The sequence below is a fragment of the Lepidochelys kempii genome, chromosome 26 (genome assembly GCF_965140265.1).
Source record: "Lepidochelys kempii isolate rLepKem1 chromosome 26, rLepKem1.hap2, whole genome shotgun sequence".
NCBI lineage: Eukaryota > Metazoa > Chordata > Testudines > Cheloniidae > Lepidochelys > Lepidochelys kempii.
Window position 1 is genome coordinate 14835527 of NC_133281.1, and position 27537 is coordinate 14863063.

Genomic DNA, 27537 nt, shown 5'->3' on the forward strand with positions numbered 1-27537 from the left:
TAATAGGCAGAAGGCTTATAACAAAAGGAAGTATTTTTTCCACACAACACACAGTCAACCCATGGAACTGTTTGCCAGAGGAGGTTGTGAAGGCCAAGACAATAACAGGGTTCAAAAAAGAATTAGATACATTCATGGAGGACAGGTCCATCAATGGCTATTAGCCAGGATGAGCAGGGATGGTGTCCCGAGCCTCTGTTTGCCAGAAGCTGGGAGTGAGTTGTTAGGGGGCTTATTCCTTCACCCACTTACTTCCCTGGTCCTTCTCGCATGAACAGAGAGCAACAATACCCGAAGTCCAAAGGTGCAAACAATTTGATGTTTATTGGGGTGAACTTCCAGCAAGCATGATTCCAGTTTCCTTCCTTAGTGTCCTCCTTCCCAGCTCTGACACCACAGAGCCTTACACCTGTGTCCCTGTTCCCATTCCTGCCTTTAGCCAAACATGATTCCAATTTCCTTACTCCCATTCCCTGTTCCCATCTCCCACACCCACCCACTTCCTCATTGACAACAGATTATATAGTAAAACTTGAGTTCTGCTTAGCTATACCTTAACCAATCATTTTCCTGAAATTTAACTAACCAATCCTAACATATTGTAACATGATTATGTAACCAGTTATATCCCACCACCTCAATTAGTTTACACCCAGCAAAATTAATTATACAGCAGACAGGAACAATCACAGAACCAGACAGAGATTATACAGACAAACAATAGCAAAGTGGGAACTATAATGACAAGACAACACAGAAGTGAGGATTTCACATCCCAGCTATTGATAAGTGAGTTCTTGCCAGACAGGATGCTATCAAACTAAGTTTCCTTTTACATTTTCTAGGCACTTCCCTTTCTCTGGAGGTGACAGGAATACAATCCTGTCCTGATAGTGCCTGACAGCCCAATAGCACCTTCTTTCAATGTGACTAGTTTGGAATGTGAGGAGGTGACCGGTCGCTTCCCAGCTTATGGCTGCCTCTGCTGCTTAGCCAAAGGCCTGAGCCTAAGCACAGGGCCACAAACTGTCACAGTAAGAGAAGGCCCTTACACTGGCAGACAGTGGTTTTGATTCTTTCTTTTATACCTCTATCGCTAGCCAAGTGATAAGAATACACCTAAATTCTTAGAGTATAGGCCTTTACAGACAGGCCTGAATATCTATATCCTAACATGAGTGACAGAGAATGGATCACGTGATGATTACCTGTTCTGTTCATTCCCTCTGAAGCACCTGGCATTGGCCACTGTCGGTAGACAGGACACTGAGCTAGATGGACCTTTGGTCTGACCAAGTATGGCCGTTCTTATGCTCTTAAATACCAGCACATATCTTGTTTCAGCCAAATAACTGGCTAACTGAAGCAAGACATGTCCCATGATACGGAGAAACAGTGGAACTTAGATGGTCAGGCTGAAAACTCAGACCTTATTGAAGTCAGTGGCAAAATACCCCTCCACTTCAAGGTGGCAGAATTTCTCCCTCAGGGTTTGCATGCATCCCCAGCAGCCTATAACTCTGCTTAGGAAGTTTCCACAAGCTGCTGAAATAAGCAGTAATAAATAATTAGATCTTCTGTTGACTAATTGCTGTTCTCTATCTCCAGGAATCTCAAAGCACTTGAACATTAGTTAAGCCTCACACCCTTGGTAACTAGGTACATTTTCAGGGAAGGAAAGGACATTGTCTGAAAATGATTACTTATTATTATATCAAGTCTTCAAAATGTTATAAATGACTCAAAATACAGAGCAAAGCTTCATTTTAAGAAAGAGGGGTGCTTATGGTTTATTTGCCCATCAATTAAATGTAGCCAACTCTGGAGAGTAGCTTGGCCATTGTTTAAAAACTCATATCAACACTACAGAATGTCTTAGGTCAGACAGTGAAAAAAGCATTGCATCCAATTGAAACGGCAGGCTGAATGCAGGTACCAGAGTGGGAATTTGTTCAAGATTCCAGAGAGTGTCCAGGTATTACCAATACCCAAAGTGGTCAGCACGTCAGGTTTTATCTCAAAAACCATATCACATGATTAAACAGCTGATCATAGCTGGTCTATGAATGGAAGCCTCTTTCCTTCCAATTATGGCATCACTTCCTGGATGCGCTATTTGACCCTTTCCTCTATATGATGTCACTCCTTGTTCTGATCTACTTCCTGGAAACGGAAATCGCATTCCATCCAGACAGGACTTCTGAGACAAAACCACCAAGTGGCATTAGGAGGTAAGCTGTAAACACAGGAGCTATTATTACTAACAGCCCCACAGCGGGACAAAAACAGGGATGGGGCAGAGTGAAGGGGAAATAAGAAAGGACTGAAGGGCTTGCATCGTTGCAGAATAAAGCCATTTGCCGTGAAGAAGGGAGCAGAAATGCTACACCTCGTCATTCTGTCTGCTAACATCCCAACTGCAAAATTCACCACACCCGACTCATACGTGTCTGCCAGCTTCAGAGGTAACAGCAGTTTGTTTAGCATTTTCCAGGAGATAACTGATCCTCCTCTGCCTTTCTCGGGTGTATTTTGTTTGAGGATCACAAAGTGGTCTCTGGACATTAAGGGCCTCCTCCTCTTCCTGGCTGAGTGACACAGGGGAAATGAATCTACTAAGTATAGAAGGACAAGACAAGAAGCCCCTCCGTGCATGAACTGTGCAGCTGGGGATTGTAACAAGGCAGGGCTTCTCCCCATCTTCGTAACGACTCCGCCACACCCACGTCTCTTTTCGGCATGTTTATTCTCCAAACGTAAACAAAATCTCACCCTGGCTACAATTCCCAAGGGATTTCTCCCCTTTCCCTCTCAGACTCTCATGGCCTCCCCTAGCCAGGAAGTCCTGCAGCTCCTGACTCCTGCTTCTGTGCTCTCTTTCAAGAGCACCACCCCCCAGGGCTTTTCTCCCTGGAGGCCCCCTTTTAGAACAGTTCCTCTCAGGCGCTCACTGCCTCCCCTCCCAGGGGACCCTGACAGCCCTCCGGCAGCCTCCGAGTTCTCACTCACCTGGCCTCTCTTTCCCCAGACCCAGGTGTCCTCTTTTAAAGTCGAATCTGGGTCAGCTGATGTGACACAAGTACACTGGCCCTGCTCTCTCTGAAAGGGCCAATCTCACCCCTGTGACAGGATCCACAGACTTTGGGGTAGTGACGGGCTGGGGAGAGGAGTGTCTCAAGGATTTCCCAAGGGGAGTGCCTTCAGGAGTTAAAGGGGCTCAGAGCAGCATTTTTAAGGGGTCTGCCCAAAGCACAGAGCAGGTCAAAACGAAAACAAGAGAAGAAAGCGTAGATTCATAGACATGAAGGCTGAGATTTCAAAGCCCCCTGGGAGATTTGGATGCCGAGATTTCATTAAAATTAATGGCAACTGGCCATCGATATCCCTTAGAAACTTTTGGAAGTTTAGACTTCTGTATGGCATTTGACCTTCAGGGCTGTGCTCTAGCTTGTGGTATCCAGGTGGTCAGACTAGATGAGCACAGTGGTCCATTCTGGCCTCGGAATCTCTGAATTTATGAAATAGCCTGGAGATGGAAAAGACCAATTCACTCATCCAGTCCGTCTCCCTCCCAGGGCAAGATTGCTCCCTGCAAAAGCAGGCTGGGGTCAACACTGGATATCATAAGAAAAAGATACCTGACCCAGAGAACACAGTAAACATGGGCTGCGTTCCCTCCCCACACACACTTTCAGACACCACCACTTCCATGGAGCTGCAAGCTGGGGGAATACACGGTATGTCTAATTTCTCTTAGATGTCACAAGAAGTACAAGAGTCATACAGAAGGAACAGAATCCTACTTGGAATGAGGTAAGACCCTGTAAGCAGGTGGTGTTCCCACTCTGCTCCTAACACAGCATGTGCATATACACTGCTCTGAATTTACCATCTCCCTGGGGTTTGCATGTATTATGGTTTTTATAACAAAACAGAAAACTCAGCCCAAGCTTTCTCCCATCTGGTTGTCAGGTGAGTCAGCAGAAATTATTCCTAGCACCTGCCACCAGCCCAACGGCTCTCTACAGGGTCCTAGAACCTGACCTTATCATATAGGTCCCTGAAACCTTTGCAATCCATGACTGAACCATATATGAATATGTACTACAAGTACAGGATGGTCAAAGAAAAGCTTGGAATAGGTGGGACCTACCAGGGTACAATCCAGACCAATGAGCAACTGTGTCACCCCTGTCCTGTAACTTGGGATGCCTCTGCAGTGCCTTCCTGCTGTAGCCTCCAACGTGGACTGCTCTCAAACAGCCACCAGCATGCAAGTCACTCCCAGATTATGTGTACTGCAGCCTGCCAGCCACACTTGGGTTATCCTCTTGTCTTTTACCAGCCGTGGTTATACTGCAGGGTGACCCCAGCACATCCCCAGTCCTGGATTTCCCCCCAGAAATGTATGTCTTGTACTGCCCAGCCCTCTCCTGGACAGTCCAAATCTATTAAGTCCATTATTCCTTCAAGGGAATAATATACACAGAACTCGCCACACTCAATGGAGTTATCTAGGCACTTTAAACACACTATATTAGATAAAACAATAGAACAAGTGTATTAACTACAAAGGGTGAGATTTTAAGAGAGTACAAGCAATGAGGCATAAAAGTCAGAAAGGCTTACAAGAAAAATACAGATAAAACACTTTCTAGTGTCTAATGTAACAAACTTTATTAGTTCCAAAGCAAAGTTTCTCACCACATGCTTCCAGCAGCATTACTGACCAAACTCTTCATGTCAGTTCCCCTCCCCCAGGGTCCAATGGCTGCTTCTTTTGTTTTCTCAGGTACAGAGAATGAGATAGGTAGGGAGAGAGAAGGGGGTGACTTGGGGTGTTTGCCCCCTCCTTTTTATAGTTTTTAGTCCCTCTTTGAAAAGCATTTCCAGCTAAAAACCAGGAGACAGGCAGTCTGCAGGAAGAAGGAGACTTCATGCTGTTTCTTTGCTAAGATGCAGATCTCTTTGTCCCTGCCCCCCTTCCTTGCCAAAGACCGGCCACTTGGTAGGTAAAGGCCCATTAGCTTTGCTGATACCTGGCTGGTGTGTCAGCTTGCCCTTTTGTCTTTGAGAAACTGGTTTAACCACTCTCCAGATTTATCTGGAAAACATACTTCAATCATTATTTCAGCTTATGTTCATAACTTTACATATAATGTTACTATATTCACTTTACCATGATAATACTGACCAGCAAATTATGAGTTTTCAGGTGATACCTCCAAGCATGCCTTGTACAAGGATTATTACACTAGTGTGTAGGGTGTGAATACATGGGTGCAGCCCCCTCAGGCCTCTGTTTCAGCCTGGCAGACTCCATGCTGCTAGCACATTTGTCAAGTTTAGGCTCAAAATTAGACAAGGGTTTTTAACCATCAGAAGAGTGAAGTTTTGGAACAGCCTCCCAAGGGGAGCAGTGGGGGGCAAAAACCTAAATGGCTTCAAGACTGAGCTTGAGAAGTTTATGGAGGGGATGGTATGATGGGACAGCCTACAATGGCATGTAGCCGATCTGTGACTGCTAGCAGCAAATATCTCCCATGGCCAGAGATGGGACACTAGATGGGGAGGGCTCTGAGCTACTACAGAGAATTATTTTCCAGGTATCTGCCTGGTGGGCCTAGCCCACATGCTCAGGATCTAACTTATCGCCATATTTGGGATCGGGAAGGAATTGTCCCTGGTCAGATTGGCAGAGACCCGGGGCACGGTGGGGGTGGTCGCCTTCCTTGCAGCATGGGGCACGGGTCACTTGCTGCTTTGAACTAGAGTAAATGATGGATACTCTGTAGCTTGGGGTTTTTAAACTATGATTTGAGGACTTCAGTAACTCAGCCAGAGGTTAGGGGTTTGTTACAGGAGCAGGTGGGTGAGGTTCTGTGTCCTGTAATGTGCAGGAGAATCGTAGAATATCAGGGTTGGAAGAGACCTCAGGAGGTCATCTAGTCCAACCCCCTGCTCAAAGCAGGACCGATCCCCAATTTTTGCCCCAGATCCCAAATGGCCCCCTCAAGGATTGACCAGGGGGTTGGACTAGATGACCTCCTGAGGTCCCTTCCAACCCTGACATTCTATGATTCTATGAACTCACAACCCTTGGTTTAGCAGGCCAATGCTCAAACCACTGAGCTATCCCTCCCCCCATCACAGTGGTCCCTTCTGGCCTTAAAGTCTATGAGTCTAAGTCCTCCAGGCCACTGTGCATCTGCACTGCAAAAAAAAAAAAAAATCCCACCGCAGTGAGTCACGGAGCCTGAGTCTACACATACAGGCTCACAGGGCTCGGGCTACGGGGCTACATATAGTTGTGTAGACATTGGCACTCGGGCTCTGAGACCCGCCCCTTCACTGGGTTTCAGAGCCAGTGCTCCAGCCAGAGTGAGAACATGTCCCTGGCTATTTTTAGCCCTGTAGCCTGAGCCCGGTGAGCCTGGGTCTATAGACTCACTGCTGCTGGTGTTTCTTTGCAGTGTAGACATACCCAGAATAGCAGACGACTGAGCAACATGGGTTAGTAAGAGAAGAGGTAAAAACTGAGCCCACAGGGAACCAGTGACCCAGAGAGAGCAGATATGCAACAGGGGTCAATCAACAGCCACACTTGGGTTATCCTCTTGCATAGTGAGCAGATCGAGGGACGTGATCGTTCCCCTCTATTCGACATTGGTGAGGCCTCATCTGGAGTATTGTGTCCAGTTTTGGGCCCCACACTTCAAGAAGGATGTGGATAAATTGGAGAGAGTCCAGCGAAGGGCAACAAAAATTATTAGGGGTCTAGAACACATGACTTATGAGGAGAGGCTGAGGGAGCTGGGATTGTTTAGCCTGCAGAAGAGAAGAATGAGGGGGGATTTGATAGCTGCTTTCAACTACCTGAAAGGGGGTTCCAAAGAGGATGGCTCTAGACTGTTCTCAATGGTAGCAGATGACAGAATGAGGAGTAATGGTCTCAAGTTGCAGTGGGGGAGGTTTAGATTGGATATTAGGAAAAACTTTTTCACTAAGAGGGTGGTGAAACACTGGAATGCGTTACCTAGGGAGGTGGTAGAATCTCCTTCCTTAGAGGTTTTTAAGGTCAGGCTTGACAAAGCCCTGGCTGGGATGATTTAACTGGGAATTGGTCCTGCTTCGAGCAGGGGGTTGGACTAGATGACCTACAGGGGTCCCTTCCAACCCTGATATTCTATGATTCTATGATTCTATGAAATCAGGATCAGACCCACAGTGTACAGTGAAGTGTATATTGTACTGCTTCCCTGCAGACGCTGGTGTGGTTCCTGGTTGATCGGCCCCTGGACAGCGCTTCCTTTGTGGACATACAACTCCGGGAGTGGGGTCACTTGGCTACAAAAAGGTGAATTGCGAACAGCAAGTAAAGACAGAGCCTCTTGGGCTCTTTGGGGGAGGGCCCTTCTTGATCCTTTTGCAGCCTTTCGTATCCACATGCACACACTCCCACACATAATACAGTATTTGCCTTCCAGCCAAGGAGACCAGATGAGGTTCTCTTGTTGCTCCTTCTTCTAAAGCTTGGTCTCAACTAGGAATATGGTCACATGTAGCTTGGATTTAACACGTGCCAGCTACCCCTGACCTAAGCTTTGCTGCCTTTCCTGGGCAAGACAAAGACTAAATGGTCATTTCCAAGCAGTAACAATTCTGCTCTACCCCCAAATACCCCCTCAAAATCAGAATGTACCTGCCCCTGCCCAGGACCCTCTCTCTGCAAAGAGGGGAGTCTGGCACTGAGGAATCTAACCAAGACTTTTGTATGGCATTAATTGCTGGGCCACAGGGTTCCTCCATCCTTTCAAAACAAAGCACTGGCTGCCCTTCTCACATCTTGTGAGCCTCACTGAGTCCATCAAGGTGAGACTCCCTTCCTGGCACTGGGGCCGGGGGAATGTTAGTGCTACTGACAAGCAGGTGTTTCTATCCTCCAGGGATCTGGGCTCCGCTACTGTATTTCTAACATCTCTTGCTGCAAAACCAAGCAGCGTACTCACCCTGAAGGACCTGCCCCTCCTGGATAGTGGCCACCAGCCGACAGGCGTAAGTAAGAAGGATTTAGAGAAGGGGCATCCTGTTGTTTTAATTTAGATGCAATAAATGAGCCAAAGGCGCTAACGTAACCCGGTCATTGTCCAAGGTCAGACAGTGTCCAAAAACGTCCGGGGTTTGGTATGCAGAGATCTCGGCCTGCTTTGTACCATGGCAAACCCACAAGGAAACAACATTTTAGCCTTTTACTAAAGGTACAGAAAAGAAGGGGGAACAGTGAAAGCCTTTGAAATGCAAAACATTAAGTAAGGTGTTCCTTTGAACTACATCCCTTGTTCCCGGTCCCGTTCGCTGGAGAGAGTTTTCAGAAGGGAAACCTCGTGCTTCCCCGGTGTTTGACAGTCTGTTAGATAGCATCGAAGATGGTAATAACTGTCCTTGGGTGGAAAAGAAGTTAGTTGAGCTGTCTGGAGCTGCGGTTAGCCCGATCCCATTTCATCCCAGGTTGGGATTCAGCTGGAGCCGGCAGAGTGGTGATGTCATCTGGGTCCCTCTCTCTGGCCCGGTCTGGTTAGGACTTCGCTCGGCATCATGATGGTGGCGTCCCAGGGTCCCAGGAGATGGGCGGGGTGGCAGCCATAATGATAAGCTCACTCCAGTAGCCAATTTTTCTCCCCAAAGTCTCTTTTTTTAAGGACCCTGTGAGACGGGGCATCAGTGTAACCGTGCCCCCTCTGGCCAAGCATGACACAGCCTCTGGGCTCACAGCCTAGTGGGACTGACAGTCTATTCCCGGTGACTGGGGGCCTACCTTTTCTCCACGCCTAATTCCATCAGGGGGTGAATAGGGGAACCCAGGCCTGACCAGTCCACCTCGGGCCCTTAAGCTAGGTCAGCAGGATCAGGATTCTTCAACTTTGACAATGCCCTGAGCTCCTTCCTCCCCTCCCCTGGATCTCTGAGCTGACAGACCCACAAAGGGATGGGTGAGCAGAATTACCCATCCCTCTTGTTACCAGGCATGATCTTAAAACAGTCCTTGAGTTATATCAGGAGGCCTCTTTGTTGGGACTAATTCAGTCTGTCTGTCTCCCTTTCCTACTTTTGCCCAGCGATGTTTGTTCTTATAAGTAATTGTGATCTTATAAACTCACTCTCACTTTTTACAGTTGAATTCGAAATTAGGGTAAATTTGTAGGGTTAATTATCACAATAGTGTAGCCTATTTTTATTTAACGTGAATTTAGCGATGTTGTTTTGCACCACTGTGAGTTCGGCTCTAGTGGCTACACTCTCAAGTTCAATAGAAACAACGAGGAGTCCTTGTGGCACCTTAGAGACTAACCAATTTATTTGGGCATAAGGTTTCGTGGGCTAGAACCCACGTCATCAGATGCATGGAGTGGAAAATACAGGAACAGACTGACAGAGCCAGAAGGGTACTGAGAAGTCACCTATTACAGGGCAGGCCCAACAAAGAAAGTAACAGAACGCCACTAGCCATCACCTACAGCCCCCAACTAAAACCTCTCCAGCGCATCATCAAGGATCTACAACCTATCCTGAAGGACGACCCATCACTCTCACAGATCTTGTGGGACAGGCAAGTCCTCGCTTGTAGACAGCCCCCCAATCTGAAGCAAATACTCACCAGCAACCACACACCACACACCAGAAACACCAACCCAGGAACCAAACCCTGCAACAAACCCCAGTGCCAGCTCTGTCCACATATCTACTCAAGGGACACCATCATAGGACCTAACCACATCAGCCACACCATCAAGGGCTTGTTCACCTGCACATCTACCAATGTGATCTATGCCACCATGTGCCAGCAATGCCCCTCTGCCATGTACATTGGCCAAACCGGACAGTCTCTACGCAAAAAGAATAAATGGACACAAATCTGACATCAGGAATCATAACATTCAAAAACCAGTAGGAGAACACTTCAATCTCTCTGATCACTCAGTAATAGACCTAAAAGTGGCAATTCTTCAACAAAAAAAACTTCAAAAACAGACTCCAACATGAAAAGAAAAGGAGTACTTGTGGCACCTTAGAGACTAACCAATTTATTAGAGCATAAGCTTTCGTGAGCTACAGCTCACTTCATCAGATGCATATGCATCTGATGAAGTGAGCTGTAGCTCACGAAAGCTTATGCTCAAATAAATTGGTTAGTCTCTAAGGTGCCACAAGTCCTCCTTTTCTTTTTGCGAATACAGACTAACGTGGCTGCTACTCTCAAAGACTCCAACATGAAACTGCAGAACTGGAATTAATTTGCAAAGTGGATACCATCAGATTAGGCCTGAATAGAGACTGGGAGTGGTTAGGTCACTACAAAATCTAAACTTAATTTTCCCCAATACTAATTTTCTCCTACTGTTATTCACACCTTCTTGTCAACTGTCTGAAATGGGCCACTCTCATTACCACTTCAAAAGTTATTTTTCCTCCCTTGGTATCCTGCTGTCAATTGAATTATCTCGTTAGCCTGACCTCGCACTTGGTAAGGCAAATTACATCTTTTCATCTATTGATACCTGCTCCTGTATTTTCCACTCCATGCATCTGATGAAGTAGGTTCTAACACATGAAAGTCTTATGCCGAAATAAATTTGTTAGTCTCTAAGGTGCCACAAGGACTCCTCGTTGTTTTTTCTGATACAGACTAACATGGCTCCCACTCTGAAAGTTCAATAGAGTTACCACTGCCACTTGTTTCAGATCTATAGCTTACAGGAACACATGAAGACCAAGGAAAGTAACACAGACACTCACAAGAACAAGGTCTAATATATTTTATCAATTTTATTCAAGTTACCAGCAAAGTTATGAATATCACAGCATATCAAATCCTAGATACCTCCATGCACATAGCTACAGTCATACTCACATCCTCCTAGACAGTATTAGGGTCTGATGGGTCTCTCCTGGATTGATCATCAGTAGAGGGATGGTTCCTGCTGGAGTTTTCCCCATCTGTAAAATGGGTCTAACGATTGTAACCTGGGTTAATGAGTCTGATGAGAAAGGGAGCCACACTTGTTGCTAGGTAGATGAGAGATGGTGAAAACTGCAGTGTGCTCACCTTGCCAACGATGTTGAGCCTTGTAATTGGGCGAACCTTGTGGGGATGAAAGACTGACTAATGCGATCGCTGGGACGATGAGAGGAGGACAACTCTGCCTGAGGGAATGTGAGTGATCCCCTGACTGTCTCCCCGGACTGAGGGGAGTGCGGGTGATCCCCCAACTGTCTCCCCGGCCTGAGGGAGTGCGGGCGATCCCCTGACAGTCTCCCCTGTCTGCGAGGAGTGCGGGAGATCCCCTGACTGTGTCCCCCGGCCTGAGGGGAGTGCGGGAGATGCCCTGACTGTGTCCCCCGGCCTGGGGGGAGTGCGGGCAATTCCCCAACTGTCTCCCCCTCCTGAGGGGAGCGCAGGAGATCCCCTGACAGTCTCCCCCTGGAGGGAGGGTGAGCATGAGAGACAGAGAGCCAGGGGTGCGGGAGAAAGAGTGAGTTCTTGCAGTGCTGTGCAGGTCCCGTGGAGCAGGCTGGGCAGCAGGATGGCGGGACAGCACTGGGCATGCTGGGTAATGGTAACAGGGATGGGGACCCTAGGACCAGCCTCCTCACACTTACCCTGCCTCAGGGCATTTGGGGGGCAAGGATGGACACCTAGAGAATTGGACCAACACACACAGGTTACCCCAATGGCCCCCAATCTTTTTACCTCGCGGCAGGGCTGCAGCTCCAGGAGGAGGGGATGTGGACAGGGATAAGAGGGCCAAGGCTGGGGTCCCAGCTGGGAGCAGGGGTGGGTTTGGTAGCAGAGCCCCAGGGCCAGCAGCCAGGATCTCAGGCACGGGGCCAGGAGCGGAGCCCTAGGCGCAGGGCCCGCAGCTGGGGCCAGGGCCAGGAGCGGGGCTTGGCAGCGCTCCTTCCCTGCCCCCTCATGGGGGCTGACCCATGCTCATTCCTCCGTGCCCCTCTAGGGGGGGCGCGTCCCACAGTTTGGGGACCTCTGCACTAAAGGAAAAGCCCCTGCACCCTTAGAGTAATGTGCAGGGTTTGGGGCCATTAGCGTATTGGAAACAAACAGAGCCTGCATGGTATTTAGGTGCAACTCTGCAATGAACTCTGGGTAGGGTACCCACTGGGAACAGTGTCACTACACCTACACCCAAAGCTGCAGCTCACGAAAGCTCACGCTCAAACAAATTGGTTAGTCTCTACGGTGCCACAAGTCCTCCTGTTCTTTTTGCGGATACAGACGAACACGGCTGCTCCTCTCAAACCAAGAGAGGGGCTTTAATTCTATTTGTCGTTGAATTTCAGTGTACCATCAATTTAAGTGCCTCCTACACCCCGCCGGGACTCAAGGCAATAGGGGAGTCAGGAAAACAAAAAGCCAGTGGTGAAGGTAAGTGAGCATCTGTTGGCGGGTCAGTCCTGTGCTGTAAATGTAATTTATCCTGTTTATATTTTCCAAATCAACTTGGCCTTGGTTTCTTGTGAGGGGAGCTTTCTTGAGTTTGGGGGAAAAGCATGGGGGGAGGGGAAAAGTACCCCCAACCTGACTCCATCTCACACATCCCCACCCCATGATGAGTATGTGACCGTTCCTACCAGTTTTCGAGACCGTTATGATGCCCGTTTCCTCCCTGTGCCCTGAGGAATCATCTCCTAAGAGAAGTGGTTGAGGCGCCATCACTTACATCATGTAAAACTGAATTGGACAACACCCTGGAGAATGGGGCACATGGGACAGCACCACCTGGCTCAGGAGAGGATGGGCAAGATGATCTGATAGGTCCTTTGCCAACTCTAATCTCTGTGGGCTGGGCCACACTGTGACTTTGGGAGTCACGATCTAGTCCCTACTTCCCCCGTGCTCCCATGGGGAAGTGAAGTAGCCCCCCTTTGGCTAACATAGCCTGCTTCCCTCTCTGCACCAACACCTGGACATGGGCTGACACAGTGGGCAGGAATTCAATTTGAGTGACACCTGTTGAATGTCTCATGCTGCCAGTACCAGAACATCCCTGGAATTTCTCAATATTATAGATGACAATTTCCTAACTCTGAACGTGCTGCATCCAACATGGAGGAAATCTCTATTAGACCTCATCTTAACAGATAAAGAGGAACTTATTACAGGACTAACAATTAACGGTAGCTTTGGTAGAGAGGATCATGATCTGATCATCTATATAATGTGCAAACAGAATAAAGTCCTGACAAGTGAGATAGATAGATAGATAGATAGATAGATAGATAGATAGATAGATAGATAGATAGATAGATAGATAGATAGATAGAGAGGTGGGGTGGATGGGGATAGATAGATAGATAGAGAGGTGGGGTGGATGGGGATAGATAGATAGATAGATAGATAGATAGAGAGGTGGGGTGGATGGGGATAGATAGATAGATAGATAGAGAGGTGGGGTGGATGGGGATAGATAGATAGATAGATAGAGAGGTGGGGTGGATGGGGATAGATAAATAGATAGATAGATAGATAGATTTGGTGCTTTAAAAGAGCCAAATTCACAAAACTGAAAACAATTATGATCCAAATAATCTGGGAGGAAGAATTTAATTAGGAAAATATGAAAGATCATTGGAAATTGTTTAAGAACACTGTAACAGATGTCCCAAAAGCCACAATCCCACAACCAGGAAAGAAAGCCATACCAGTTTAAAAAAACCAACCTGATTTAGCAGGGAAGTGAAGGCGGAGATGAAAAAATAAAAAAATATACATAACAAATGGAAGACAGGAGAAGTTGATAGTCATGAATATAAATCAGAAGCTATTAATTGTAGAAAATTGTAAAGGGAAGCAAAGGGAAAGAAGGAGAAATCTATGGCCAGAAGAGTTAAGGACAATAAAAAGGAGATTTTTAAGAATATTAGGAACAAAAAGAATCCTGACAATGGTATTGGTGCATTATTCAGTGGAAATGGTACAATTATAAGTAATAAAGCAGAAAAGGCAGAAGTGTTCAATAAATATTTCTGGTGTGCATTAGGGACAAATAAAAACATATTTGGGATGTAATTTCTTCATATGGTGATGATAATACTCTTTCCATTCTACTAGTATGCCATGAGGATGTTAAACAGAAGTGACTAAATTAGAAATTTTTAAATCAGCAACTCCAGATAACTTGCATCCAAGAGTTTTTAAAGAGCTGTCTTAGGAGCTCACTGGACTGTTAACGTTGTTTTTTCAATGAGTCTTGCAATACTGGGGAAGTTCCAGAAGTCTGGAGAAAGGCTAATATTGTGCCAATTTTTAAAAACAGTGAATGGGATGACCTGGGTAATTATGGACCTGTCAGTATGACATCGATCCTAGGCAAGGTAATAGAGCAGCTATTATGGGACTCAATTAATAAAGAATTCAAGGAGGGTAATATAATTAGTGCCAATCAACATGGGTTTATGGAAAATAGATCCTGTCAAACTAACTTTATGATGAGAATGATATAAAATTAACATGGTACACATTAAATGGATATAAAGCTCGCTAACTGATAGGTCTTAAGATATAATTGTACAAAAGGAATCATCATCAAGCAAGTGTGTTTCTAGTGGGGTTCTGCAGGGATCTGTTCTTGGCCCTACGCTATTTAACATTTTTATCAATGACCTGGGAGAAAACATAAAATCATCCCTGATAAAGTTAACAGATGGCACAGGAATTGGGGGAGTGATAACTAATGAAGAGGACTGGTCACTGATACAGAGTGATCTGGATACACTTGGTAAACTGGGCACAAGCAAACAATATGTGTTTTAATATGGCTAAATATAAAACAAAAAATGTAGGCCATACTTTCAGCACGGGGGGGACTCTACCCTGGGAAACAGTGACTAAAAATAACTGGGGGGCTATGCATAAGGTCCCTGGAAAATGTCGTGGCCAAACGCGTAAAAAGTAGAATCTTGAGTGGGAGTCAAAAGCTTATTTTATCTCTGTATTTGGCACTGGTGCGACCACTGCTGGAACACTTTGTCCAGTTCTGGTGTCCCCAGTTCGGGAAAGATGTTGATAAATTAGAGAGGATTCATAGAAGAGCCATAAGAATGATCAAAGGATTAGAAAACCTGCCTTATAGTGATAGACGTAAGGAGCTCAATCTATTTCATTTAACAAAAAGAAGGTTAAGAGGTGACATATCATAGACTATCAGGGTCGGAAGGGACCTCAGGAGGTATCTAGTCCCACCCCCTGCTCACAGCAGGACCAATCCCCAATTTTTGCCCTAGATCCCTCAAGGGTTGAGCTCACGACCCTGGGTGTAGCAGGCCAATGCTCAAACCACTGAGCTATCACAGTCTGTCGGTATCTACATGGGGAACAAATATTTTATAATGGGCTCTTCAGTCTAGTGAGAAAGGCATAACACAGTCCAATGGCTAGGAGTTGGAGCTAGACAAATTCAGACTGGAAATAAGACATACATTTTTAACAGCAATAGTAATTAAATTCACTATTGGAAAAACTTACCAAAGGTCATGGTGGATTTTCCATCACTGGCAATTTTCAAATCAAGACTGGGTGGTTTTCTAACAGATCTGCGCTAGGGATTATTGTGAGGCAGGTCTCTGGTCTGTGTTATACAGGAGGTCAGATGAGATGATCACAGTGTCCCTTCTGGCTTTGGAACCGACGAATTGTGAGGGGCAGTGACCAGACTCATTCAGTCTTCCCCCCGCCTAGCCCACATGCAGCCCCTGACCGCCTGCACAGCCTCCAGCAACATGGGTAGCCTGCTCAGGGATTTACGGGATCTCCTTTTACCCCTTACCCATCTGTGCAGGTGTGCAGCAGGACTCACAACTGATCCCTGTGAAGATCAGAGCTCACCCCCGCATTGGGCACAACGTGTGTATTCAGGAGATCATGCACACTGCATGTAATGGGGCATTTATAATGGGACATGCTTTTAGCCTCCTCACGTCCAGTTGTCTGTGTAACAGATTCTCACTTAACTGCTTTGACCCTGAACACTTTGCAATCACAGGCACAATGTGTCAAACAAGTGGAATTAAAGCTCCTATGTCTGACACCTTCCTTGACAAAACTGCCAAAGAAGGAGCAGAGAATGTTTCTTCTGACTTGGTCTGTGGGAAAGGATGATTCTTCCAGTCATCCACCCCAGACCAATCCATTCCCTTTCTGACCATCCCCAGAGGCACACGGCGAGGTCACCACAGCCATCCGGAGTATTACAGGAAAGGATCATCAGAGGGAAGGAATCAGCAGCCGAATAAATCCCAGAAGAGAACTCGCAGACAAAAAACAGGACTTCCAGGTATTGCGAACCATGCCAAGATGAGATCTGTCAAAGAGAGATTCCCCCCCGATATAGCCCAGGCCCAACAGTAAAGGTGGTCCGTACATGGGTCTCAATGGCCAAGTCAGTCCTTTTCCCACAGCGATAGACCTAGTGTACCAGGATTAGTTCCCTCTCCATCGTAGGATACAAGGATCCCAGCTCTATGTTCCTTCATCCATGGGCTTCATCCTGCTACCTTGGATGGAGCGGATGCCTTGGGAAATAACAGAAATGGATATTATTATTCTGGGGTTGCTTTGTCATTGGCACGTCCCGCCTCCAATGGTGCCCCAGGTCAGGATGGCATTGGGACCAGTTCCAGCAGTGGAGCCCAGCTGGGCGAACAGAACATCCCTGCCCTGGGACCCTTTAAATCATACCACTGTATTTCTCACTGCAGGTGCGTGTGAGGATCATTGAAGGCCGTCAGCTCCAGGGAAACAACATCAAGCCCGTGGTGAAGGTCTTCATTGGAGACCACGTGTACAGGACGAGAATCAAAATGGGGAACAACCCCTATTTTAATGAGGTGGGTGAGCATCCTGTGGTTCCACGCCTGCTTTTGGGGACTTACCAAGCCTGTGCTGGAGAGGGCTCTCTAGTCTGTGAGCCAATCCCAAAGTCAATGTAGGATGGTCCCAGGGCACCAGTTATTGAGGGAGTTGGAGGCATGATTGAGGAGGGATGCGGACGTTCCTGTGAGTTACAGTCTTCCTTCCCAGGGCAGTGTCTGGACTGCACTCCTCGGTGGGGCATGTAGGGTGCCAACCCTCCAGGATTGTCCGGGAGTCTCCAGGAATTAAAGGTTAATCTTTCATTAAAGATTATGTCCCGTGATGGAACCTCCAGGAATATGTCCAGCCAAACCTGGCAACCCCTCACTGCATGGGAGTGGGACCCTGAGCTCCCCAGAGAGCGCAGGCAGGTTTGGGACTGTGCTAAATTTACCTCTCCTCATTTTCCTCAGATATTTTTCCGGAACTTCCATGAGACGCCTACTCAGGTCTTTGACGAGACCATAAACATACAGGTACAATAGTGAGACCAGAACCCCTCTACCTCTGGAGCTGGCTTCCTGCATCTCACAGCTCACTGGCAGGACCCTCCCTGCTACTCCAGGTATAGGCCAGATGAAGGGCAGGACACACCTCGCATCACGTCTCTTCTACCTAGTTGACCCGAGTCCCTACTTTTGCTCTCCTGGCGCTGGAGAACCTTAAAGCACCCTGCCCTCTAAGTCTTTTCTTCTAACAGTTGGATGTTGAGTCTGTTTGCTGATGCACCAATCTTGATGTCAATCAGCGTTAATGGGCCATTACTGTGCATTCCCTGAGCATGCTCAGTGGTGTCTTCTGACTGCATAAGAATTAATCATGGTCCATACATGGCTATCACGGGACACTGTAACCTGAGTCTTGGTACAAGGGTAGAGTAGGTCAAAGCAATTATAGATTAACAAGTTTCAGAGTGGTAGCCGTGTTAGTTTGTATCAGCAAAAACAATGAAGAATCCTTGTGGCACCTTAGAGACTAACAAATTCATTTGGGCATAAGCTTTGGTGGGCTAGAACCCACTTCATCAGATGCATGGAGTGGAAAATACAGTAGCAAGTATATTTATACATAGTACATGAAAAGATGGGAGTTGCCTTACCAAGTGGGGGGTCAGTCCTAACGAGACAATTCAATTAACAGTAGAATACCAAGGGAGGAAAAATCACTTTTGTAGTGGTAATGAGGGTGGCCCATTTCAAACAGTTGACAAGAAGGTGTGAGTATCAGCAGAGGGAAATTAGTTTTTGTAATAACCCAGCCACTCCCAGTCTTTATTCAGGCCTAATTTGATGGTGTCCAGTTTATAAATTGAAAAGGAGTACTTGTGGCACCTTAGAGACTAACCAATTTATTTGAGCATAAGCTTTCGTGAGCTACAGCTCACTTCATCGGATGCATTCAGTGGAAAATACAGTGGGGAGATTTATATACATAGAGAACATACAATGGGTGTTACCATATACACTGTAACGAGAGTGATCACTTAAGGTCAGATATTACCAGCACTCTAAGGTGCCACAAATACTCCTTTTCTTTTTGCGAATACAGACTAACACGGCTGCTACTCTGAAACCAGTTTACAAATTAATTCCAGTTCTGTAGTTTCTCACTGGAGGCTGTTTTTGAAGGGGTTTTTTGTTGAAGAATTGCAACTTTTAAGTTTGTTATTGAGTGACCAGGGAGATTGAAGTGTTCTAATCTGAACATTATAATTCCAGGATGTCAGGACAAATCTAACATCAGGAATTATAACATTCAAAAACCAGTAGGAGAACACTTCAATCTCCCTGGTCACTCAAAAAATTTTTAGTTCTTCCCCCTATTTTCAGTTAATGGTGTCAAAGCAATATTTTCAGTGCTGTGCTTAGGAAAATAGAGCAGCTCAAAATCTCTCGTTCCAGTATGGCCAGTTCCATTCCAGTTCCGTTCCAGTGAGACCAATACTAGAATACTGTGTCCAGTTTTGTGCCTGCATTTTAAAATAGATGTTGATAAATTGGAGAAGGTTCATGAGAATGTTTAAGGAGTAGAAAACATGCCTTATAGTGAGAGACTCAAGGATAGTGACCAGATAGCAACTGTGAAAAAACGAGACAGGGAGTGGGGGGGTAATAGGCACCTATATAAGAAAAAGTCCCAAAAAACAGGACTGTCCCTATAAGAACGGGCCATCTGGTCACCTTACTCAAGGACCTTAATCTATTTAGCTTATCGAAAGGGTAGGTTAAGGGGCTTGTGACATATCCGGTGACTTGATCACAGTCTATAAATTCCTGCATGAGGAAATGAAATTCGAGAATAGAGAGCTCTTCAGTGTAGCAGCCAAAGGTATAACAAAATCCAATAGATGAAAGTTGAAGCCAGGCAAATACAGGAGCAAATTTTTACCCCTGAGTGTAATTAGCCGTTGGAACAACTTATCAAAGGTCATGGTGGATTCTCCATCACTAACAATTTTTAAATCAAGATTGGATATTTTTCTAAAACATCTGCTCTAGTTCATCCACAGCTATTGGACACAAAGAAGGAATTAATGCAGGGAAGTCTGGTGGCCTGTGTTATGCAGGACCAAATGATCACAATGGTTCCTTCTGACCTTTAGATTTATAAATCTATGGACTTTATATTCACAGAGCCTAGTTGCCATTTAGAGCTTTCAAGACTTGAACTCCAATTCTTCTCTGCTTTGCACTTTATGCAGTCATTTCTCCTATGCAAGCTGCGTGGAGAATTCTGATTTTGTAGAATTTTACACAGGTGTAAGTGATGAGACAGGGTGCAAGGCATTGAAGAATCAGGCCTACAGACCCTTCAGGCCTCAGAGCTGGGAATTGTGGATAATAGATCCATCATGCTGTCCCTCAGGTGGGTGGGGGTGAAGAAGGGGGCTTTACCTCCTAGCACAAGAATGGTGAACCGAAGTCTTGGGTTTGTTTGTTAGGTGTTGAACTCAAGGGCAGTGCGAGCGGATTCCATCATTGGAGTGTTCAAGGTGAGTGACAGCTGATGTAATAATCTTGGCAGAGCCAGCTGACTGGACCATGCCAGTAGATATTTTCCTGGTGATATTTCCCTGGTGATGTTACATGCATGGGTGTGGCAACCAGCATACAGGCAATGCTCACTCCCAAGTAGAGCTGGTTGAGAATTTCCTGGAAGGGAGGGAGCAAGAGAGAGAGAGAGACCAGCCCATCTCAGAATAGCCAATAGCCAGGTGGTTAGGGCACTTATCTACGGTATGGGAGACCCACCTTCATGTCCTTCCTCTGAATCAGGCAGAGCAGAGCAGACCTGAGCTACTTCCTCCTCCATCACAGCTGAGTGCCCTAACCAGTGGGCTGTTCTAGTGATGCGCACTCATGCTCTGGTTTTGGTGAAAGGTTTCAAAGGGCTCTGCTTGTCCCAGTGCAAAACAAAACAAAGGCCAAAACTGTGAAAATGTGTGAAATGGGATTCTTGTTTTCTGGCCAGCCCTGCTCCCAAGGGGCTCTTTAGGAATCATCCGTTGTCTCCAAGTAGCGATCTCCACAATTGGTTACAATTCTCAAGTGGGTCAATAACTTATCCTTACTCCAGTCATTCATTAAAATTTTACCTATGAACACTCTCCCCCTTACCTTGCTCCTGCCTCTGGCACATTGTGGTAACGTGCGGATGAAATTGTCTGTCTTGTCCACTGTAACATATGTTCCTAGATTTTTGTCCCTGTCTCTCTCCTAGTCAGTCACCACTTTTCTAGGCAGCCAGGAATTGGGTGTGAACAGCTGTCCCTGAACCATGACTTCATCTACTGCTGACTGAAGCTGGTCAGGCACTTTTTAACAAAATCTTGGTTTTCTGAAACTGGACATTTTCACAGAAACACATCTATTTTGACTGAAATTTTGCCAGAAAGGTTTCTCAGGTCCAGGATGGGATTTCTGGTCAAAACCAGAGCAAGAGACTGCCAGAATAGCTACTTGTCTAGAACACACCTGGGATGTAGGAGTCTAAGGTACTTGTCTCCTTAGCTACTTGTCTCCACTTACCGGGGGATCGACACGTGGTGATTGACCCACCAGGGGTCAATTTAGCGGGTCTAGTGAAGACCTGCTAAATCGACTGCTGATCGCTCTCCCATTGACTCTGGTACACCACTGGAGTGAGAAGCATAAGGTAAGTCGACGGGAGAAACTGGTGTAGACACCGCAATAAGTCAACCTAAGGTATGTCAACTCCGGCTATGTTATTCACGTATCTGGAGTTGTGTAACTTAGGTCGACTTTGCCCCATAGTGTAGACCTGCCCTAAGGTTCAAGTCCCTAGCCTGAATGAAGGGAATGCCTTAGACGGCCAGCTATTCGCCATTCTGGGACGGACTGGTCAATCCCTCTCCCCAATTTAAAAGGTCTTAGTTTTGTTCTGCATTGGAATGGAAGCAAATGTTGAAACATCAAGATTTTTCATTAAATCTTGTTTTGGAGCCAGCCCAATTCCCCCACCCCATTTCCCAGTACCACGCATGACAGGTGTGATGGCTTAGACCTCTACCCCAATCCGGGATGCCACCTGATGTGCTGGGATCCCACTCAGCCCTGCCAGCCTGGGGTTTCCCTTGCACTGGGTTGCTGTGCCAGGCTCTCTAACCCCTTTCCAGCACACACCCAGATTACTTAGCAAATAAAACAAAACACGCAAACTAAGCTTGATTCACTAAGGAAACAGGTTAAACATGTAATTTCTCACCCTAATTGTTGACTTGGGCAGGATGCAGAATTTCTGTAGCTCAGAGTTCCAGTTATTTCTCTTTAGACTCTTTAGACTGTCTCAGTCTGGACTCAGCCCTTGCCTTTCCCTCAGCTTAGTTCCTTTGTCTCTTCAGGTACTTTCAGCAGTCTTTCTTCTTGGGTAGGCAATGGAGGAGAATCCCATTGGCCTTGCCTCCCAGCCTCGAATAGAATTGACATAAGGCGGGAAGCCTTTGCTTCCAGTGGAAAAGTACCAGCCGTGTCTAAGGGGGTATTTTTCATCAGGTGACATTACCACCGGATCTTGTAGTGTCAATGCAATCCCAGGAAGCTCCTCCGGGAGGTGGGAGATTAGTGTCTCCAGAGTTGTATTGTCCTTCTTAAATGGCTCATTCAGGAAGATTGCCTGCTGTCCGGTGGGTGTTTCCCCAAGTACACACACAGTTGTAATTGTTACATAGTCAGCATTCCTAACTTCAGATACAGAGATGATACAGGCATACAAATAGGATAATCACATTCAGTAAATCAGAACCTTTCCAATGAGATCTTACAGGAGCCATCTTGCATAAAGTAGATCTTAGTTATGCCATATTCACATCATAAGCATATTTCTATACAGAATATGGAGCATCACGTCACAATAGGAATGAGCAGAGCCGGAACAACAGCGGCTAGCTTAGCTCTACTTTGCCTCTGATTTTGTGTCTCTTAGGCTTGAGCTATCACTCACGTCGGTATAAGTGATGTCACTCAGCGGTGTGAATGAGTCACCCCGTGAGTGACATAAGTTACAGCGACCTCACCCCCGGTGTAGACGCGCTGTGTCGGTGGGAGGGCTTCTCCTGTCGATATAGCTACCGCCCCCTGGGGAGGCGGAGCGCCTCCGTGAAAGGGAGACGATCTCCCGTCAGCGTAGTAGCGTCTTCAGGAAGTGCTCCAGCAGAACGGCTACCAGTGAAACGCAGCAGCATGGTAAGTATAGACCAGCCCTTAGCGTCAGCGCGGCCTTGTGCCGTGCTTTTAAGTACAGAACAAGGAGTCAAGTGGTCCAGGTTCTATTCCAGGCTCTGCCGTTAAGTTTGGGCACATCGTTTTGCCGCTCTGTGCCTCACTTTCCCCACCTGAATGGAGATCCTGAGAGGGAGAGTGTTAGAGGAATGCCGGGTAGTGTTGTTATTGTTATCCCCTAACATGCTCCATTTCCCTCTCCACAGCTTGAGGTTGGCCATGTGTACGACTCTCCCGGTAGGTGAAGGCTGTTTGAAATACAGATACCTAGTCACTATTACTAACTCCAGATACAGAAATGATACAGGCGTACAAATAGGATAATCACATTCAGTAAATTACGACCTTTCCAGTTATACCTTACAAGACTCATCTTGCATAAAGTACATCTCAGTTATGACCTGTTCATAGCATAAGCATATTTTCATAAAGAATATGGAGTGAAAGATCACACACCCCTTCAGGTAGTTGAAGGCTGCTGTCAAATTCCCCCCATCACTCTTCTCTTCTGCAGACTAAACAAGCCCAGTTCCCTCAGCCTCTCCTCATCTGTCATGTGCTCCAGCCCCCTGACCATTTTTGTTGCCCTCTGCTGGACTCTCTCCGATTTGTCCACATCCCTTCTGTAGTGGGGGGCCCAAAACTGGACGCAATACTCCAGGTGTGGCCTCACCAGTGCCGAATAGAGGGGAACAATCACGTCCCTCGATCGGCTGGCAACGCTCCTACTAACGCAGCCCAATGTGCCATTGGCCTTGTTGGCAACCAGGGCATGCTGCTGGCTCCTAGCCAGCTTCTCTGGGTCACAGTGGTCCCTTGTGGCCCTGGAAGCTGTGCCTGGAAAGAAGCTGAGTGTGGGGTGGGAAGAATACGATGAGTTGCACAAATAGCAGACGCTGCTGTCCTTCTCTCCCAGGCCATGCTCTCAGCTGGAAATGGCTCAGCCTTTACCACCCTACTCATCTGAATGCGGGCTTGAGAGGCTACTTGAAAGTCAGCCTTTGTGTCCTAGGAGCCGGGGACCAGGCACCGGTAAACACCACCTGTGAAAGGGACATGACACCGGCAGTGATCCCGCTGAGTTCCTACCCCATCCTGAGTCCGTGCCCAAACCACCGCAGTTCCCTCCCACGGTCTTGGGTCTACTGATATCTGCAAAACATATCTGACTGATATCTGCAAAACTGATATCTGCAGTTATCTGATATCTGCAAACTGATATCTGCAAAACACGAACACAGCCTGCACCTGCCTTGGCTGTTCCAAGGCTTCCCTCCAGGACCCCGCCTCAGGCCGTGGGCAGCGGGTATCGTGGGCAGGGGTAGGCTGTGCCTTCCCGAACCGCCTAGCGTGGCCCCGCCCACACCCCGCCCCCAGGCCAGGCCCCCTCCTGCGGATCCCAGAGCACTCTGCCTTGGCTGGCCCGGGCTGGCTGGGGCTGGCTGGCCTGCCTCCCGCAGGGAGTCAGGGCAGCCGGTGCCGGGGCCACCCCACCCGGAGCACCAGGGCTGGGGCCTCGCCCCCTGGCGGCCCGGCACTGGGGTTGGGGGCTGCGGTGGGGGTGCCCTGGGCTCCTGTGGGGGAGGGGAAGCAGAAGGGGGGTCAGATGGGGAGGGGCAGGGCCTTGGGCACAAGGGGAGGGCCCGGGGGCTAGCCTCCCCCAATGGCCGGGTCACCAGCCGCCCATGCTTCGGGCCCTTGTTGGAACTCACTGAACCACCGACCAGCAAGACTCAGCAGTGATTAGCCTGAGTCGAGAGTGATTCAGCAGAGGAGCCCTGCGTTGTCGGAAGCGCTGAGCTCCCGCGGCACGTCGAGGCAGCTGTGGGTGCTCAGTGTCTCTGCAGATCAGGTCACTCTTTGCGTCTGCACTCTCACCCTTCCATACCTGGCTTCGTGCTCTGCCCACCCCAGGCCGTGCTCTCTGGCCCCTGCAGGCCGCCATTCATACACAAGTGCCCCAAGATGGCTCCCGGCCGCAGCACAAGGGCCCAGTCTTCCTCCCATTGGAGCCCCTGGCAGAGCCCTCATTGCTCCAGGGGCATCAGGATCTGACCCTAACACCGCACAGGCTGCAAAGTAACCTGCTCACCACATGCCTTTGGCTCTCTCTGGAGCAGTGAGACGCCTGGTCTCAGACACACCACATCCCCTCCTCTGCTTCTTCCATTGCTCTGCTGGTGGGACTGTCTTGCGGTTGTGTTCTGGGCCTGTCTACATTCCCAGCACTCTTCTCTCTTCTCAGGAGCTGGACAAGCCTATGGAGAGCGAGGATGTCGAGTCCAGCCTTCTCAAGCCTGCCGCGATGCCTGTATGCATGGCCACCTTTCAGCTCCGCATATACAGAGCTGAGGATATACCCCAAAGTATGTGTCATATAGCGCAGAGGATACCTCTCCATGGCCTGGGAGTCAGAGCTGGTGGATGGGAGCCAGGACTCCAGGGACTATTCGGGGGTTGGACTAGATGACCTTCAGGGGTCCCTTCCAACCCTGATATTCTATGATATTCTATGATTCCTCGGTCATTTCAGCTCCTTGGGCAGGGTCTGGGCCTTGTGATGTTTGCGCAGCACCTAGCACAATTATGGCTGCTACCACAACATAGGAAGCACAAGGGTTTGACAGTCCCTGTGGCTCACCCCTCTGCAGTGACAGCTCCTAGAGGGGCTGGAGGCAAATGCATTAGGATCTTTGCCCACTATTGTAGGGTGGCCTGCCCCCCACTTTGCCTGCCTGCTTTCCAATGTCATCAGCTTCCTCTGCCCTTGTAGACCCTTGTTACCCTCGAATCCCGTCCCTCAGCCGAGGGGAGGTTTTGGGTCTCCCAGTCAAGCATAGACGGTCAGCAGGAGCTAATTGTGCCAGCCGAAAGCTATCTGACACGAATACGTCTCTCTTCCCTCTCCAGTGGAGGACTCCTTTCTGCATTACTTTAGGTCCATGTTCCATATGCATGTCGACAAAAGAATCTGCGTTGACCCTTCCGTGGAAGTTAGTTTTGCAGGGAAAACGGTAGGTAACATGTTTCAGGGGGGGAGGAGGAATAAACAAGGGGAAATAGGTTACTTTTTATAATGAATCAACCATTCCCAGTCTCTATTCAAGCCTAAGTTAATTGTATCCAATTTGCAAATTAATTCCAATTCAGCAGTCTCTCGTTGGAGTCTGTTTTCGAAGTCTTTTTGTTGAAGGATAGTCACTTTGAGATCAGAAATCGAGTGACCAGAGAGATTGAAGTGTTCTCCGACTGGTTTATGAATGCTATAATTCTTGACATCTGATTTGTGTCCATTTATTCTTTTACGTAGAGACTATCCAGTTTGCCCAATGTACATGGCAGAGGGGCATTGCTGGCACATGATGGCATATATCACATTTGTAGATGTGCAGGTGAACGAGCCTCTGATCGTGTGGCTGATGTTATTAGGCCCTGTGATGGTGTCCCCTGAATAGATATGTGGGCACAGTTGGCAACGGGCTTTGTTGCAAGGATAGGTTCCTGGGTTAGTGGTTCTGTTGTGTGGTATGTGGTTGCTGTTGAGTATTTGCTTCAGGTTGCGGGGCTGTCTGTAAGCAAGGACTGGCCTGTCTCCCAAGATTTGTGAGAGTGTTGGGTCGTCCTTCAGGATAGGTTGTAGATCCTTGATAATGCGCTGGAGAGGTTTTAGTTGGGGGCTGAAGGTGATGGCTAGTGGCTTTCTGTTATTTTCTTTGTTGGGCCTGTCCTGTAGTAGGTGACTTCTGGGAACTCTTCTGACTCTATCAATCTGTTTCTTCACTTCCGCAGGTGGGTATTGTAGTTGTAAGAATGCTTGATAGAGATCTTGTAGGTGTTTGTCTCTGTCTGAGGGGTTGGAGCAAATGCGGTTGTATTGTAGAGCTTGGCTGTACACGATGGATCGTGTGGTGTGGTCAGGGTGAAAGCTGGAGGCATGTAGGTAGGAATAGTGGTCAGTAGGTTTCTGGTATAGGGTGGTGTTTACGTGACCATCGTTTATTAGCACTGTAGTGTCCAGGAAGTGGATCTCTTGCGTGGACTGGACCAGGCTGAGGTTGATGGTGGGATGGAAATTGTTGAAATCATGGTGGAATTCCTCAAGGGCTTCTTTTCCATGGGTCCAGATGATGAAGATGTCATCAATATAGCGCAAGTAGAGTAGGGGCGTTAGGGGACGAGAGCTGAGGAAGCGTTGTTCTAAGTCAGCCATAAAAATGTTGGCATACTGTGGGGCCATGCGGGTACCCATAGCAGTGCCGCTGATCTGAAGGTATACGTTGTCCCCAAATGTGAAATAGTTATGGGTGAGGAGAAAGTCACAAAGTTCAGCCACCAGGTTAGCCGTGACATTATTGGGGATAGTGTTCTTGACGGCTTGCTCTGGTCAGAAAAGTGACCTCCTGGGAGAGCATCTGGCAACTTCAGTCTCCTCACCAACAGCCAGTCTTGTACTCTAAACTCTAACACATCAGTGCAGTAACAAATGTGTGGCCCCTAGAAGTGCCACGGCAACGGAGGTGATAGAATTCAGCTTCCCCCCTTGAGCTAAAGGAGAATCCCCATGAGCTGTTGGGAGTACAGTAAAGAGCCTGTTACACACGGCTGAGCAGGACTGATTGCACCCGGTAGGCGGCAGACACACGCGGGCCCATTCGTTACAGATGCCGTCGGGCCGTCCAGCAGACGTGTGGATACACCTGTAAAGTAAACCTAGCAGTAGGAATTTCTACAGAACACCACGGATTGAATCCCTATCCCATTCGTATGGTAACCAGTGCACTCCTGGTACCACGGCCGGGCTGGTAGTTATTATCCTGCGGCAGTTTCCATAGCGAACTTGCTCTATTGGAGTCCAAGCAAGATTTGTTTGCAGCC

General features: G+C 47.6%; 1 protein-coding gene across 1 annotated transcript in view; it reads left to right on the forward strand.

Annotated features, from left to right (window-relative positions):
• The window catches only part of FER1L5 (fer-1 like family member 5), a 96530-nt gene that overhangs the window by 6141 nt on the left and 62852 nt on the right, over positions 1-27537 (forward strand). The window contains exons 2-12 of the mRNA XM_073324758.1: positions 7266-7357; positions 7947-8055; positions 12355-12439; positions 16225-16346; positions 16771-16899; positions 17338-17400; positions 19866-19916; positions 22869-22899; positions 23579-23694; positions 24908-25028; positions 25573-25676. Coding sequence (XP_073180859.1) covers positions 7266-7357; positions 7947-8055; positions 12355-12439; positions 16225-16346; positions 16771-16899; positions 17338-17400; positions 19866-19916; positions 22869-22899; positions 23579-23694; positions 24908-25028; positions 25573-25676 — 1023 coding nt within the window. The remainder of the gene's footprint in view (positions 1-7265; positions 7358-7946; positions 8056-12354; positions 12440-16224; positions 16347-16770; positions 16900-17337; positions 17401-19865; positions 19917-22868; positions 22900-23578; positions 23695-24907; positions 25029-25572; positions 25677-27537) is intronic.